The 18454-nt window shown below is 35.5% G+C and overlaps 1 protein-coding gene across 1 annotated transcript; it reads right to left on the reverse strand.

Moving 5' to 3' along the window:
* Nucleotides 1–8449: 8449 nt before the first annotated feature.
* Nucleotides 8450–13282, reverse strand: LOC123233607 (late lactation protein B-like). Its single transcript, XM_044659672.1, has 6 exons — nucleotides 13196–13282; nucleotides 12396–12520; nucleotides 11717–11787; nucleotides 10306–10416; nucleotides 9493–9594; nucleotides 8450–8520 (listed from the first exon to the last, which is right to left on the reverse strand). The coding sequence occupies exons 1-6, from the start codon at nucleotides 13280–13282 to the stop codon at nucleotides 8450–8452; spliced, it is 567 nt and encodes a 188-aa protein (XP_044515607.1).
* Between the last annotated feature and the right edge of the window lie 5172 nt (nucleotides 13283–18454).

Consider the following 18454-nt stretch of genomic DNA (forward strand, 5'->3'; position numbering starts at 1 on the left):
TATTTTTTAAAAATCATGTTATTCTCAACAATCCTCCTATTAATTTTCAAAATGAGCTAGCAGAGGATGTGTTTTCTCTTGCTCTCTGTGATTCTCACTCCTCAGGGAAGTTTCTCATAATGTCTCAAGGTTTCTAGTTGATTCTACATTAGTCTCAGTCATCCCTCCATACAAGTGTTGACTTGAATCCCATTTCTTCAAGTGCAGTTTAACACCCGATTTTATCCTCACTAGGGAAGGGGATGTGGAGGCTAGTTTTGTTGCTTTTTGATAACTAAAAGTCCCAGATATGAGCACTTGGAAGAATGAATGAAAACAAAGAAAAAAGGGTACAAATTCCAGGGCAGTTGATAGTTTAGTTCCTTCTTTATCTCTTAAAGGAATGTAGAATGTAACTTTTCCATTCTAAGTTAGAAACATCTGGGTACAAGATTGTAAGCCACTGGGGTTATGAAAGGAAGAGGAAGAAGTGGAGAAGAGGATTTATAATTAGAGATTCCTATATGTATAGGAGGTATTTCCTTAATTCTTTGCAATTTGCCACTAGGGAAATGTCCTGTTTCATGAGAAGAGAAATAAAAATGCTGTCTCCTTTTACTCTGGCCCTCTAAATCTAGTTCTTTGTAAGTGGGGTATTCATGCATATTATCTCATTTTGCAGAATGGGATAACCAAATAAAGAAATGTTAGGTCCTAGAAACAGTTGTGTAGACCTCAGCCTCGGCTTCAGAACCTCCAACTAACTGACTGTGGTAGGGTTGGCAACTGACTTGGAGAAGATTGTGGAAATTATGTGCAATGACTAGATACCATCTCAGGCCATGGCTGAGGATGAAGAGGAGAGAACACATATGAGTGAGTACAGTGGAAGGGAGACAAGATCCCTGGGAGAACTGAATTTTTTTATTTTGGCTTCAGGACAAAGGGGAGAGATGATCTCCTCTGGAGAGACTTTAGGGAGTAAATGTGTTGAAGGTGACAGTGTAACCGTGGCTATGTAATACAGAAACTTGAAGAGCCAAGAGGTCAAGGAGTCCTAGAGATCTCAGGAAATAATAACAGCAAACTAAACCTTGAGATATTATTCCCCCAAAACAGGTAGAAGAGCCGATACTAGTATAAAGTTAATAATTAGGCCTCTAAAACTTAAAAATTTTTTAAAAAGTAAGGAAATATAGATATCTACTTGTGAAATAAAGAAGATAAGGGTTCAAATTCAGAAGGCAGTGAAATGGAAATATCCACTTCCAAACTTCAAAGAAAAACATAAAAAAAGGTTACAAGCCCCTAAAAGAGTTTTTGGGAGAGCTTTAAAAAATTTAAAAACCAAATCAGAGAGGTTGAGGAAAATTTAGGAAAAAAAAGCAATGAAAGAAAATCAATTAAATTATGAATAAAAGGTTAACCAACTGGGAAAAGAGATCCAAAAATTCGCCAAAGAAAATAACACATCAAAAATTGTAACTGGGCAAGAATAGCTAATAAATTCTCAAAATAATAAGAAAGAGTAAAACTAAATTAAGAAATGAAAAAACAGGAAACATATTATTATGAATGCAATTGATCTGGAAAACAAATCCAGGAGAGAGAGTACAATAATTCTTCAACTACCTGAATGTTATAATAAAAAAAAAGAGTATAGACACTATTCTTCAAGAAATTTTGAAGGAAAATTGCCTACAACTTTTGGAACTAGAACATAAAGTAGAATTTGGAAGAATCTTTTGATCACCATCTGAATGAGACCAAACAGGAAAATGCACAGGAACATTATAGCTAAATTTTGTAATTCCTAGGTAAAGAAGACAATATTATAAGCAATTAGTAAGAAACAAGTTTTTTTTTAATATTCTTGAAGAAAGGCCAGAACTGAACAAAAAATTTGATCTACAAGAATGAGAAGGAATATAAGAAGATAAATGTGAAAACCCAATTATAAAGGATTTAATAAGGTCAAATTGTTTACATCTTAAATGGGAAAATGGTACATCTAAATCCTAAGAATGATATCACCGAATAGGTGGTTTGAAAGAGCATCTGTAGATAGAAGCATTGCGATCAAATTGAATATAATGGAATGAGTCAAAAAATAAAATAAAATTAGATGGTGAGAGATAAAAAGGAATAATTATCTCATATAAAAGAGGCATGAATGAAGGAAATGTGGTAGTGAAGAGAAGGCTGGAATGGAGGACTGTTTATGCTAGTACCTTATTCTCATCAGATCTAGGCAAAAGAGGGAATGATACATGCAAATAGAAGGGTAAATTTTTTCTTACTTTATAAGGAGATAGGCAAGAGAATGATAAAGATAAGAGAGGGACTCTTAGAAATCTGTGTAGATTAAGAAAAAAGAGGACAGAGTGATAACATAATGGAAGGAATACTAGAGGAAGGCAAAGGGATAAGCAAGGGAACAATAGAGGAAATCATATTAAGAAATAAGAGTAAGGTGAGGGATGAGGGAGATATCATTAAAAGGGCAAATAGGTTAATAACTAGGAAAGTAGATTTGAAGGTAATGGAGGGGCCAATAAAAGGGTAGGTTGATTTAGAACTAAGAGAGTGATGGAGAAATAAAAGAAGGAATCCTTAGAAGGGATAGGGATTAGGAAGGGAGTGGTTAGAAGACAATTGAATTTCTGAGGAGGAATAGAATAGAAAGAGAGGCAGAGAAGGAAAAAACATAGAGGGAAATAGCATAGAGGGAAATGCTCAACTAATAATGGAATTAATTCACTCATAAAATGGAAAAAGATGGCAGAATAGATAAAAAACCAAAAGTCAACAATCTATTGCTTACAAAAAACACATTTAAAAATGAGGAACACACAGAGTAAAAATAGAGATGGAGTATGTGAGGGGGTAAAGAAAGGGATGAAGGTAGGAGGAATGGATGGGAGAAAGGAGAGAGGAAGGTAGAGGAAGGGAAAAGAAGGTAGTGGTCCCTAGGCAGGGGGAAATTGACCAGAGTCCTTAGGGGGCTCAAATAAAAGATCTTAGAGCAATTTTAGAGTTTAGAATAGTTAGGTTTTGTTTAAATCAGAAAGGGGAAGGTCTAGGAAAAACTAGGAGGTAGATAGAAATGGAAAAAGGTGCCAAGAGAGAGCTCTGCAGAGTTCAGCCTCCAGGCTCCAGAGAGCTAGAGACCCCAGGGCATAGAGAGAGAAAAGGCACCAAACTTTCTCATTCATACTTTCTGACACTTCCCACAAAAGAAGTGGGAGGTGTCAGGGGAAGTTGTAGCAGAGATCCCTGGGAGTTGTAGTCTTCCAGGGCTTACAACAATTTCAATTGATTCAAGGAAAATATATTATATTTCACCTGACTAATAAAAAAGGGATAGCAAAAATCATTTCAAAGAAACTTAAAGATAAATAAGTAAATTTTAATAAATTAAAAGAGATAAACAGGGAAACTATATTATGTTACTAGGTACTATAGTCAATAAAGCATTATCAATACTAACCCTATATGCCTCATATATTATAGCTTCCAGATTTTTCAAGGAAAAAGTAAAGGAATTACAGGTGAAAGAAAAAAAACCCAGTAGTGGGAAACTTCAACCTTTCCCTCTCAAAGCTAGATAAATCTAACCAAACAGCAAATAAGAGAGAAGTCAGGGAGATAAATAAAATCTTAGATGAGCTATATATAATAGATAACTGGAGAGAATTGGAAAGGAATAGGATACATGGTATTTTTTCTCAGTGACACATAGCACTTTTACAAAAGTTGACTCTATATTAAGTCACAAACACTTTAGAGTAGAGGCAACTACGTGGCTCAGTGAATAGAAAGCCAGGCTTGGAGATGGGAGGTCTTGAGTTCAAATATAGCCTCAGATACTTCCTACCTATGTGATCCTGGGCAAGTCATTAACTCTAATTGTCTAGCCTTTACTACTCTTTCTCCTTAGAACCAATACTTATTATCGTTTCTAAAATGGAAGTTTAGACTTTCAAAAAACAAAAAAGTTTATAATTAAATGCAGAAAAACAGAAATAGAAAATGCATCCTTTTTAGATCATAATGCAATAAAAATTATTTTTAATTAGGGACACTGGAAACACAGAATGGAGTCTTAATCTTATAGAATGAGAGAGACAAAGAACAAGTTTGGGAAACAATAAATAATGTTATTTGTTTATTTATTTTTATTGTTTAAAAAACCCTTACCTTCCAAACAATACTGTGTATTAGTTCTAAGGCCAAAGAGTGGTAAGGGCTAGACAATGGAGGTTAAGTCAATTCCCCAGGACCTTACAGGTAGGAGATCAAATTTGAATCTAGCACCTCCTGTCTCTAGATCTGACTCTCAATCCATTGAGTCACCCAGCTGCCCCAATAAATGTTATTAAAGAAAATGATAATAAATAAAAAGGACATTTCCTCAAAATAATAAGTAATATTTATTTAAAACCATCAGCAAGTATTATCTGCAATGGGGATAAGTTAGAAGACTTCACAATAAGATCAGGAACGTAGCAAGAATGCCCATTATAACCACTATTAGTTAATATTGTGCTGGAAATGCTAGTGGTAGCAATTAGAGAAGAAAAAGAAATTGAACTTTCACTCTTTGCAGATGATACAACGTATACTCATAGAATCCTAGAAAATCAACTAAAAAGCTAATGAAAATAATGAATAACTTTAGCAAAGTTGCAGGATACCAAATGAACCCACATAGATCATCAGCATTTCTATATATTTCCAACAAAACAGCAGCAAGATTTAGAAAGAGAAACTCCATTTAGAATCACTATAGACAATATAAAACATATGGGAATCTGTTTGCCAAGACAAATGGAGGAATTATATGAACAGAATTACAGAACACTTTTTGTACAAATAAAATTAGGTCTAAACAATTGGAAAAACATTAATTATTCATGGGTAGGCCAAACTACTGTGATAAAAATGACAATTCTACCTAAATTAATTTACTTATTCAGTGCTATACCAATTAAACTACCAAAAATTACTTTATAGAATTACAAAAAATAATAACAAAATTCATGTGGAAGAACAAAGGATCAAGAATATCAAGAGAAATAATGAAAAAAATGTGAAGGATGGGGGCCTACAAGTACTAGATCTTAAACTGTACTATAAAACAGTGGTCATCAAAATAACATGGTACTGGCTAAGAGACAGAAGGGTGAATCAATAGTGTAGACTAGGAATATATAACCGTAGCAATCTAATGTTTGGTTAACCCAAAGATCCCAGCTTTTGGGATAAGAACTAATTATTTGACAAAAACTGCTACAAAAATGGGAAAACAGAATGGCAAAAATTAGGTTTAGATCAATATCTCACACCCTATACCCCTGATGGCAAACCTATGACACGCATGTCAGCACTGACACATGTAGCCATTTTCAATGACATGAGGCTGCATGTGGTTGCATACAGAGAAGTATGTTATTTAAACTATAAATATTGCAAAACTATGGTTTTTTGCTTGAAGCAACACACCACCTGAGTTATGTTCAGTTTTTTGGTGAATTTTGACACACCAAGCTCAAAAGATTGCAGATACCTAAATAAATTCAAAATGGGTATTTGACTTAAATATAAAGATTGTTATTATTAGTAAATTAGGTGAATGTATAATAGTATATCTGTCAGATCTATGAAGGGAAGAAATTAAGACTGAGCAAGAGATAGAGAATATTACAAGATGTAAAATGAATAATTTTGATTATATTAAATTAAAAGGTTTTTGTATAAACAAAACCAATGTAACCAAAATTAGAAGGGAAGCAACAAACTGGGAAAAAAATTTTATAACAAAACTATGACATGTCTGCTTTCTCAAATATATAAGAAACTAAGTCAAATTTATAAGAAATCAAACCATTCCCCAATTGACAAATGGTCAAGGGATATGATTAGGCAGTTTTCAGATGAAGAAATCAAAACTATCTACAATCACATGAAAAAGTATTCTAAATCCCTCTTGATTAGAGAAATGCAAATCAAAACAACTGTGAGGTACTGCCTCACACCTAGCAGACTGACCAATATGATAGTAATGAAAAATAATAAATGTTGGAGGGGATGTGAAAAATTGGAACACTAATGCATTGCTCATGGGGTTGTGAATTGATTCAACGATTCAAGAAGGTGATTTGGAATTATGACCAAAGGTTTTAAAAGAATACATGCCCTTTGATCAAGCAATACCACTACTAGGTTTGTACCCCAAAGAGATAAAAAATGGGGATGGGCCTGTTTGTACAAAAATATTTAAAAGCTGTGTTTTTTGTGGTGGCAAAAAATTGGAAAACGAGGGGGTGTCCCTGAATTGGGGGAAATGACTGAACAAATTGTGGTATATGATGGTGATGGAGTACTATTGTGCTGTAAGGAATTGCAAATCGATGGATTTCTACAGGAACTGGGAAGACCTACCTGAACTGATGAGGAATGAAATGAGCAGAGCTTGGAGAAGATTATACGCAGTAACTGAAACACTGTGGGATGATCAAATATAATTTACAGGACAATTCTGAGGGACTTATGAGAAAGAATACTATCCACAGCTGGAGAAAGAAAGTTTGGACAAGAGATACAAAAGAAAGCCTATGATTTATCACTTGTTTATATGGGCATATGATTTGGAGTTTTTGGTTTTAAAAGATTATTACAAAAATGAATAATTTGTAAATAGGTTATAAGTGATTATACATGTATAACCCAGTGGAATTGCTTGTCAGCTACAGGAAGAGGATGGGAAGAGGGGAGGGAGAGAACATGAATTATCTAACAATAGAAAAATATTTTTAAAAATTATAATTAAAAATATATGCAAGGACAAACCCAAACCTTTGACATTACAGAAAAAATGGTAATTAGAGGAACATTTATATCTCTAAAGTCTTATACCAATAAAATAAAGAACCGATTAATGAATTGAGTATATAGTAAAAAAAAAAGAACTAGAAGAAGAACAAATTAAAATACTGAATTAAATACCAAATTGGAAATCCTAAGAATTAGAAGTGAGATTAGATTAACAAAATTGAATTTAAGAAAACTATTGAATTAATAAATAACACTGAGTTGTTTTTATGAAAAACTATTGATTAATATGATTTTAAAAAGGGAGAAGAAAACCAAGTCATTAGCAACAAAAATGAAAATAGTGAATTTACCAAGAATGAAGATGAAATTAAAGCAATTATTAGGAATTATTTTGCCTAATAATATACCAACAAATTTAACAATGAAAAGAAATGGAAGAATATTGCCTAGGAAATTGCCTAGATTAACAGAGGTCAAAATAAAAATACCTAGATAAACTTATTTCAGAAAAAGAAAAAGAAATTGAATAGGCTATGGCCTGTGATATGAACTTGCAAGAGAAAAGCATCAGTATTTACAAATGAATTTGACAAACATTTAAAGATGATCTAATTCCAGTATTAAATGAGTTATTTAGAGCAACTGATAAAGGAGTCCTGACAAATTTCTTTTATGAAACAAATATGGTATTGATAACTACACCAGGAAAAGCAAAAACAGAGAAAGAAAAGTTATAGGCCAATTTCATTAATGAATATAGATGCAAAAATTCTGAATAAAATACTATTCAGGATATTGTTACAATATAAGCCAAAGATTATACATTATGCATAAAAATTAATACCAATTATATAGGGATGATTTAATGTAAGGAAACCTCTTAAGATAATTGATGACAACAAAAAAGTGACAAAGATTATGATCATGTAAATATCGAAACAGAAACTTATGCAAAATACTAGAACAATTCCTATTAAAATATTTGAAAAGGTAGGCTTAAATGGATTTTTCCTTAGAATGATAAGAAATATATACCTAAAATCATTAGTAAACAATATTTATAAGGAGGATGAATTAGAAGCCTTCCTTATGACATCAGGAATTTAATAAGGATGCTCATTATTACTGATATTATTTAATGTTGCATCAGAAATGCTAGCAATAGCAATAAGAAGAAAAATAAGTTTTTCTTTTTCCTACCCTCTGTTAACTTATTATTTTGAAAATTAATGTTTGCGAATTTATTGTAGAACTAAGCACATCCACTTACAAAGGAATTCAAATGTTCACTTTTGATGTTTCGGAACATAAACCCAGTTACTATTCTAATTAAAATCTTTGTACTACTCTAATTTTCACCTTTCACCCAGTTGTTTTGAAACATATGGAACTTTTGGTCACATCCTATAGAAACCATTAGTCTCTCAATCATTGGAAATCCAAGATCCTTGAATTTCCAGGCAAGGGTACTTTATCTAACTGTCACCCACTTCTCATTTCTTTGCCCTTAATAAAACCGTAAAAGAAAGAGTCTGAGTCAGAAGTGATTGTTTCATACATTTATGTATAACTGGAAGAAAATATTAGAAAGCAAAGAAGGGGGCTGAGGAGAGGAACCAGACAGAGGAAGCTATTAATCATTTGAGGAGATGGCTGGAATTTCCTGGATATCCTTGATTCTGAAGTTGAACATAATGTCTCCTCCTAGAAAATACCAAAGGGAAAATCAGTGATGGGTTCTTGGAGTTGAATAAGGTAGTAGAAGTGACATCTTCCCAAGAGCTAGTAGGGCCCACTGCCAGGGCATAAGATGTATGGAAAAGATATGTGCAAACTTTGCACAGAAACCCAAGGGGAGGCTGAAGACTATTTGAAAGATGTTTTAAAAAATGTCATTCAGGGGGCATCTGGGTAGCTCAGTGGATTGAGTCAGGCCTAGAGACGAGAGGTCCTAGGTTCAAATCCGGCCTCAGACACTTCCCAGCTGTGTGACCCTGGGCAAGTCACTTGACTCCCATTGCCCACCCTTACTACCCTTCCACATAGGAGCCAATTCACAGAAGTTAAGGGTTTAAAAAAATGTCATTCATCCCTCATTCATGGTTTGGAAGTTCACCTTGCTATGGGGAGGCTGAGCTAAGGGGCCATTTAACTCCCAGGTGAGATATAGAATTCTAGAATATTCTGGAAGATGCTTGAGAAATTTTTAAAGATCACTTACCTTAATCCTGTTCAGAAGTGCAAGACTCTGCAGAAACAAAGACATGTTTAAATACATTTATTTGCCAAAAGCACCTCCTTCCACAGAGCTCCCAAGCTAGACAATGGTTTAAGCAGTTAGTTATGATTTGCTAAGAAATTAGGATAAGGGGGCAGCTGGGTAGCTCAGTGGATTGAGAGTCAGGCCTAGAGATGGGAGGTCCTAGGTTCAAATTTGGCCTCAGACACTTCCCAACTGTGTGACCCTGGGCAAGTCACTTCACCCCCATTGCCCACACTTACCACTCTTCCACCTAGGAGCCAATACACAGAAGTTAAGGGTTTAAAAAAAAAGAAATTAGGATAAAACAGCTTCTAAGGGGAGGAAACAATTAGAATGGACAGGGAAAGTAAAGTGGTTGAAGATAGGGGATGAAGATACAGGGCAGGGCATTGCCAAAATTCTCTTCTGGTTACCTTCTTGTCTGGGAGAGATGATTCTTTTATCACCAAGGCCTTCCTTTTTGATGAACTCCATAAACTCATTCATTGCTAAGGGGTTTGCATGTGTGTTTGGACCTGCAGAAAGAGATCAGAGCAGACAAATTATCAGCTGTAACTAGATCCTTCTCTGATCCTTGTCACTATAATAGTTGTCTTTTATTATGAGAAGTTGCTGGTTTTTGCACCTAGGAAGTGAAATTGAAAGCAAAAAGAAAGAATAGGAAAAAAATTTAGGGGAGTTGAAAAGTTTAGTTTTCTTTATTTTCTGCCAACAAATTCCATGCTTCAAATGCTGTCTGGATCATCATTTCTACAGAATAATTCCATATCAACCTTCCACACTTGCACCAAATGAGAGAGTTTGAATACTCTATAATCTGTACAAATGTGATGGAGGAAAGGGTAAGACATAAAGACACAGATACATATTTGCTTTCTCCCTCCTCCAACTGCTTTGTTCAAAGTAGAACTTCCCCTGTGCTGACTCATTAAGGACAAAATGAATCAGCATCTGCAACTAAAAAAAGTCATTTCTTAATAAGACCTAAATCACTATTAAATAGGCAGCAAGCAAGTTCTGAGGTAATTCATGGAATCTAGTGACCTCTTTCCTGGACTTTGATTTGTATCAAGTTCAAAATGGTTAGGATGGGAGGAAAATTTTCCAAGACAGGAAGGAGTTCCCTCAGGCTCCATCTCCAGGGGAATCCAGGTGATCAGGTTCTAACAGCTGTCTCACATATTGACATTGTTTTTTGCTGGGATTCACAGAATCACGTTACTTACCCACAAGTTTGACCACTCTGATTTGCTCGCCATGGAGCTCGCCCTCACAAATGATAATCCAATGATCTGACACAGACGTCTTGGTTAAATATACATGGCGTTTGCCCTCATCTGTAAGAAGTTAAAAGATGATATACTTTTAGCATCTTTAATTCTATTGGAAAATAATTTTTTGGAAAGAATCTGAGACAAGCTTTAGATTCACTATTCTTGGCAAGCAGCCAGAAGCCAGGAAGCTTAAAGAGAGTTGTATGGTCTTCTGAGGAGGAAAATTTACCCTTCAACCTCCTATAGCACTTTGTTTTGCACTTTGCTTATGGACTTAATATTGCTTGTTATAAGAGCACAGAATCCAATGACTTTGGTTTTTCAGGAACCTTAAGAACACCTAGTCTCACCCCTTATGTTACAAATGGGTTAATAGAAGCTCAAAGTTTTACACAGAGTAATAAAGGAACTGTGTATAATAGATGGAGTCCTAACTTTGGAGAAAGGTGGCTCCAACTTTATGTCCCATTTTAAAATCATACTTGCTGTTAGCTAGAGTAACACTTTTAAGCTCTCTGGGCCCTATGTGACTCTCAAATGCTTTAAGTTGGAAACTAAATACTGATCTACATTGATTCAAAGTCAAGGTCACTTAAGTATTTATACCTTTTGAAGGGGATGATAACTTACTTGAACTTTACCTCTTAGTTATAATTTTTTCCTACTGGACTTGAATAAATTTTGGTTGATTGAGTGAATGAGCAACAAGCCTGGACTCTAGGATATGATTCAAGACCCAGTCTGCCCATTGTGTAAATGAATCAATCCACCTTGACCCTCACAAAAAATTCTGACACAATTTAAGTTTATTCTTAGATTCTTTCCTACCCTCCATGTGTCTCTAATTGTAGGGTTCCAGGCACATATCTGTGCTATGCCACATCCCCCTGAGTAGCACCCCTACATTCTTGGTATCTGCATATTAATGTACCCTTTAGCTTTTTACATTTTCTGAATTACTCATAAGATTCTTTATGATAGCCTTTACCCAATGCCTTTACCCAAGGAAATATCTAATGGTGGAAATTTCAGACCCAGAGCTTCAACCTAGGATAGAGATTCTAAGTATGTATTCTTTTTTTTTTCTAATACAGTTCATGAGAGCAGATGCCTAGCCTACTTTGCTCCCCTAAGCCAACTTAGGCCCAATGATATGGTCAATCATCACTGCAGGAAGACAAACCCACTGGCCAATCCAGTACATGTCATGGAAAAAACTGCCCAAGTCACTATGTGTTGTCAGACAAACTCAGCCTTTGGATTCTGGGGATACAGAGAGGTCCCAGGTTTGGTAATCTCTGGAATCTACCATCAGGTTGTGATTTCTTATCAAAGTCCCTTTAATGGAGCATGTTTGACTTACCTACACTGAATTTCCCAGGATCTTCTGTTCTCTCCAATTTTACTTTCAAATCTTCACACTTGCCATTAAGCCTAAAAAACAGAATGCATATGAATAGTTTTACTGGAGGTAATAAATGATGTCATCAAAAAATCTTAAAAAGGTGGCTTGGCTGCCTTGCTCCTGGTCCAATTCTCAATGAAGGAAAGTGAAGCAGAAACAGATTAGTATCCCAATCTGTGTCTGATTATTTCCACTAATAAAGAACTAGGTGATTTCCCATCCATCTTTTGACTGGCAGACATTCTGGGAGTCAAGTTGTGAATGATAGAACACCATGATCTCTAACGAATCAAAATTACAGGGGACTCCAAAAGAAATGGCGAGAGATGGATGGTATGAGTAGGATGAAATGTATAATTTAAGATGTCATGAATGTCATGGGATGGAAGCATCAATAGGGAAATGGGGAAAGTTAGAGGGGGCCTGAGCCCATGTGGGAACTTAGCAGTTAGACAGTGACTCAAGAAGTCAACCAATGGGTGCTAAGTAAGCATTTTACTAATATTGATATATAAAAACTTACAACTACTAAATGTGATCAGGTTAAGTGAGCAGAAGATATAAAATTTTTGTGGGCCAAAAAAGGAATTTTAATGAATAAACAATCTGAGAGGACTTTTCTATTCTGGCTACTTACTTGGTGGTAAGTGTGACCTCCATGTTACCATCTTTAAGTTGAGAAAAGGTCAAGGGTGACATAGTCACATCGTTCTTCTCAAGAAATTCCATGCTTGACACAATAGTGTTTATATAGTATGTGCCCTGAAAAGAATATAATTTATAGTCAGGACTTCAGGAAGGAGAAATTAGGGAGGGAGTTCTCTCCTCTCCACAAACTTTCTTAGTTAATTACTAACTATACTTGGTCCCAGATTTGATCAGGGGCCATGATGTATTTGGTAGTAGAATATTCAATTGAGAAGACATTTGGAAGAGGTGAATAATTTCAGTTGAACTAGCTTCGAGTTCTCAAACCTATGAAGTTCACCTAAATGTTATATGACCCAATTTGAAGCAGAGATTTGGCACTAAACCCACAAACTAAATCCTTGCAGACTGACTTTGAATCCTTTGAGACCTAATTCCTCTTTCTAATATATAATATATATTTTCATATATAATATATAACTTGTTTGAAATGTTAATACCCCCAATTTCCACTTTGCTCTGGACAAAGTGAATAAAGTAAAAAAAGCAAAAGAAGAGCAAAATCCTTGATCAGACATCTATTCACTGTACTGCCTTTCCGCATAGAGTTAATTCAGTATTTTCTAGTAGAGCCCCATAGTTCTAGAGTTGCTGTCTCTTGTAGAATGGGTTCTTAAAACTCCAGATTTTTCAAAAAAGAACCTAGTAGGGCCCTAATTTTGAAATGACAGCCTCTTGCTAGCATATATCCTTCCCTCCTATCTACAAGTTCTCCCAAGGAAGTCTCACCTTAAGCACATTTTCAGAAGTTAATGTGGGCCCAGCTTGTAGGATGATGAACAGGCTTAGTGCTATGGTGAGGAAAAGGATCTTCATCTTGCAAACTTTTACAGGGCCTTTTCTTTAGTCAATCACTTTATGAAGTTGCTGAAAAATGTGTGTGATCCTCTTCTAAAATCTGCCTCTCTATATATCTTGAGATCAGTGTTACACTGAAAACTGATCTCTCTTTTGCACAATACCCTAGTTAGTTATACAATAGGGCAATAGGGGTAAAGGGAGAAGTGGAAAAGCATGTTATTATTTTTGGAAGCACCCTACCTTGCTGATTTTTCAATGACTATTAATTAAAATCCATCCAAAGAACCAACAAAACTTATTTTCTTTTTCTTTTCCTAGTGTCTACATCCTTCATGAGTTTTAATAATTGAAGCGTTTATTTATGGGAAGGAGATTATAATCAAAAAAGGAAGTTTTCAAAAGTTCTTTACTTAGAGAAAAAAATAAAAAAAAATCAGCAACTTCATGACAACTTCACTGGCACTACCAGTCCCACATATCTACTTTTTAGTGACTTATTTCGTGAGCTTTTTTAGAGACATTGGAGACATTCCTCTAGTATTGTACCATGAAAAGTACACTGGACAAGGCAGAAGTTAGAGTATATGACTTTCAGATCCAGTTCTCTTCCTCACTTAACTTTGGACAAAACTCTTCACCTCTCTATTGCAAAGGGCTTTGTCATTCTTCCATTTCCCTTTTCTAATAACCCTGAATCAGTATTAAGGACACATCTCCAAAAGTCTGGAGCAGTTTTTGACCTGGAATAAAAAAAGGAGCTGCAAAGACTAATCTTCTACCTGGAGAGAAGTTGCATGTGCCTTTTGTTTGGTTCAATATTTGTTGAAAGAAAAGGCCCATAACCAGGATAGAACCTTGCTTGCTGATTTCTTGAGCAGGTGATGTACATGAACTCCTATTCTATACCTCAGATACATTCTGAGTTGACTTGTAAAATGTGAGCTGTGAAGGACAAATAGCAGTCCAGAATTTGGCCTAAATTTTGCTCATCAAGACATGGTTCTTTGGAGACTTAAAAATGCCTTCTTGATTTTCTTGCACTGCTTTTCTTTTTTTCTTTTTTTTCTTTGGCCTTTCTCAATTGGTTTTTAAAGTCTTTCACATAAGAATTATTTCTGGGCTTGTTCCTATTTTACATCTTTCTTTGAAGTTTCAGAAGGGAGTGTTTTAATGTCATTTTGAATTTGATCTTTATTTCCCAAGTAGTTCTATTTGGTTGAATTCTTTCTTTTTTGCTTACTCATTTTTTAATTTTTAGGGACTTATTTTTAAATTGTCAACTTTATGTGAGAGTTGGGTTTAGTTTTTTACTATTTAGTTATTAATTCTTGTTATTTTCTGAGTTTTTTTGGGTTCTTTGACCTTTTGGTTTTTCTAATTTCTTTATTATAGGGTCACCAGCAACACTGTTGCCTTCAATGCTCTTATTCTCTGAATTCTCTTTAGAGGCTATAAGCCTCATTTTACCTCTCTGTCCTGGTTCTCCTAGGATTCTTGCCACCCTTTAGCTATACTAATTTGTGTGTTTTTGTTCTTCCTCCTCTGCAGTCACAGCCTGAGAGAGTGTCTGGTCAGTGTACCTAGGCTCCACAATCTCTCCCAGTCAGCTGTCCACACCCCTCCTCACCCACAGTCAGTTGGTTGAAGATTCAGAAACTGAAGCTGCACCCTATACAACTACCTTTATACCCTGCCATCTGTTTATTCAATTGTCAGACTACCACCGAGAGCCTTCCCAGCTCTTTTCCAAGCTACATTGTGCTGGATGATCATTTCTTTTGGACTCTAAACTATTTTTGCTCTTTGAAAGTTTAAGTTTACACAGAGGCACTATTTTAATTATTTTTTGGGAGAATTTTGAGAGTGAAGTAATCTATTTTTCCACAATGCACAAGACCTATGATCTTTTTAGGAAAGCATTCAGGATTTCTTTATTACAAATGGTTTTAGTCACACTGTTTCCCATACAATTAATGAATAGTCTTTTTACTCTTATGCAATTAATATTTTTAATATTAATGATTAATTTGACCTACTAAAATCTAATAATATAAATATATATATGAAGAATAAAAATTCAATAATTTCATTTTTGTTGTTTTAGTTATAATTGTAGAAATTTAACAATAGTCCGTCCCTTTTTTTGGCACCCCAAGACAATTTTTGGATTTTAAACAAATTAACTTACTTCTGAATCTCTGAACTGTATATCTCTGAGGTATAGAGTCTTCTCACCCTACTGGGAGATGCTGTACTGTGCTCTGTGGCCATTCTAAGGACCCTGGGGTGACTCCTAGGGTCTGGAAGACCTGAGTCTTATCTGGACTGAGGTTAGAGTTCACCAAATTAGAAGGGATCCAGAAAGGGATGTCACATACAGCATAAATTTGATTAGGGGAAGGAATTAAGTCTCTTTTGCCTCAGAACTGCAGATAGAGGAGATGGCTAGGAGAGCACTGGTGTGTCCATGGTCTGACTGTGCAGCTGCCTTCAGGGAGGCAGCTTGGAGAGTGCCAGTGCAGGCAAGGTTACCTTAGGGCTGGATAGAAGAGCCCCCATACTCACACACAGTTGGTTTGGCTAGGGGAGCATCAGCACACCTGAGGTCTGCTTGTGAAACTGGTACACCCAACTTGGGGAAGAGGCTCTGAATGGATTATCTGAGCACATGACTGGTGCCTTCTTTTTCTCTGGCTTGATTTTTATTATTTAATAAATAATCATAAATTAAGATAGAGTCTCCAGGCAATTTTAATTTTAAAATAATATGATTAATTATATTAAAGGCTTTCCTATTGATGAGCTGACCTGATAGTATTAGTAAAACTGTACTTTATAATAATGTTTTTTTGGATATGGTGCAATATATAGTTAATATTTTATTTACAATGCTTACATCAATACTCAAAAGTGATACTGTTGCACGTAGCATAGTAGATAGAATGCTGAATTTTGACTCAGGAACATTTGAGTTCAAATCCTATCTCAGTTGCTTAAGTTAAATTAAAAAGCATTCATTGAGTGGTTTGAGTCTGGGAGACCTACTAGCAAATTCTTGTAATAGTTGAGGGATGAAGTGAGGAGGGCTTGCATCATGGTGATAGCAGTTTTAGAACAGAGAAGGGGATATATATTTGAAATGTTATGTAAATACAATTGACCATTGGCAACAGAATAAGCCTGGTAACTGTAAAGTTTTCTTAATCTCTCCTAGGTTTTTGGGAACATCCTCTTCTCCAAAGGAGCTATTGTGTAATGGAGAAACCTGGCAGATCACCTCCAAAGTGCATTTTTCATGCTCTACTGGCTATCAGTGAAGTCAGTGCAGTGATTAGAACAAATTACCAGAAGAAATGAACATGGTCAATAGTTTTTATTGATTTCTCATTCACCTTTGAAAGGTTATGGAGCTGATTCTACAAAGGGATACTCTGTTTTGAAGGACTAGGGCATTTGAGAGAATTCAAGGGGAAAAAATTAGGAAGGAAAACAAGTATACTATGACTTTTACAGGAACCTCCTCCAAACACAGTGTTCCTTGCTCTTTCACTGGCTCACCGTGGGGCAGACAGAGATGCCTTCAGGTTAGTTTGTTTCACATGAGTTCAGTACAATTGAATAAATATTTCTTGAAAGGTCATTATGGACTCAGAACTATGGAGGCTGCTGGGACAAAATAAAAAGAACAGACATGGTTCATGCCTTTCATAAGATCCCATTCTAACAGTCAAGATGAATAAAGCATGTTATAAATGCTAGATGAGTGTTAGAGATAGCAGGTGATCATTGAGCTATGAGAAAAAAGGAATCACTGTGATTCAAAGTGGGACAGAAACTAATTAGTGAAGGCACCGATCAAATATCTACTATACTCCAGGCTCTGTTTAGATACTGGAGACACAAAGGACGAAACAAAATTTTCAAGTATTGTTTTCAAATTAATTCTCAAGGAACCTATATTTGAAAGAGGAAGTCTACCAAAATAAGATTAGAGATGCATCTTATAGAATGGTTGTTTGGACAGCTAGGTGACCCAGTGGACAGAGCAAAAGGCCTGAAGATGGGAGGTCCTGAATTCAAATATGGGCTCAGACACTTGCTAGTTATGTGATCCTGCTTAAGTCACTTAAACTCAATTGCCTAGCTTGTACTACTCATCTGCCTTGGACACAATATTTAGTATTAAATCTAATCCAGAATGTAAGAGTCACTTTGTTGTTTTTTTTTTTTTGAGAAAATAAAAACTACAATGGTTGTTGAGCAGTTATTTTTCTTTTTACTCAAAAAGAACCAAAATGATGTCACTATCTTGAGTTTGATGTGTAGTGTGTCTGACTATGGTTGATTAGATCAATATTAGCACAAGTGGTAGAGAATTGATCTATTATTCCATCTCAGTCCATGAACTTCACCAGGCAATCAAATTTTTCCATGATAATCCAAAAACCCTCAGGATCGACAGTATCAAACACCTTGGTCACATTGATGAACACTGTGTACATAATTCTGTTCTATTTCTCTTTCTTCTGGAGTATTCAGGCAGCAAATTTCATAATAACCTTTCCTTGGCTCTTTCTGAAGCTATACTGGCTCTTAGGTAGGTGACCATCTTCCAGGTGAAGAGTTAACTGATTAAGGAGGGCTCTTGCAAGAATATTGGCAACAATGACTAAAAGAGATTCTCCTGTGATTATCACAAGAAAATCTTTCCCCTTTTCCTTTCTAGAGATGGATAATAGAAGTATGCAGGAATGGAAGCAGAACCAGGCACTTTGTACATGAGAGGAACTGAATGGGATCCAGAATTTCTTCTTTACTTGGAAGTTTGGCTAGAGAGGGATTGACTTCAACCTGAGGTATATGCTCTATGGTTTCAGAATTGATTAATAATGGTCTGTTGAGAATACTATGAAAGTATTCAGCCCATCTCTTCAGGATCATGTCTTTATCCCTGCTCAGTGTGGCTCCATTAGCACCAAGGAGTTGAGACAAAGGTCTTTGTTTCATCAGTAGTCTTCAGGGGGCCTTGGATTGTTATTATCAGTGTAAAACAATTTCATTTTCCTTCTTGAATCTTGAATCTCTCAGCTTCATTTGCACATTATCTTTTTTTTAACATTTATTAATATTCATTTTTAACATGGTTACATGATTCATGCTCCACCTTTCCCCTTCAACCCCCCCCCC

Source organism: Gracilinanus agilis, chromosome 2 (genome assembly GCF_016433145.1).
Source record: "Gracilinanus agilis isolate LMUSP501 chromosome 2, AgileGrace, whole genome shotgun sequence".
In the NCBI taxonomy this organism is placed as follows: domain Eukaryota; kingdom Metazoa; phylum Chordata; class Mammalia; order Didelphimorphia; family Didelphidae; genus Gracilinanus; species Gracilinanus agilis.

Excerpts from the sequence above, each read along its gene's own strand:
- LOC123233607 (XM_044659672.1), bottom strand. The coding sequence starts at position 13,282 with ATGAAGATCCTTTTCCTCACCATAGCACTAAGCCTGTTCATCATCCTA. Across the intron at positions 11,788-12,395 it reads GAGGTCACACTTACCACCAA|GCTTAATGGCAAGTGTGAAG; the intron begins GTAAGTAGCCAG and ends TCTGTTTTTTAG. Across the intron at positions 10,417-11,716 it reads TCCTGGGAAATTCAGTGTAG|ATGAGGGCAAACGCCATGTA; the intron begins GTAAGTCAAACA and ends AACTTCTTACAG.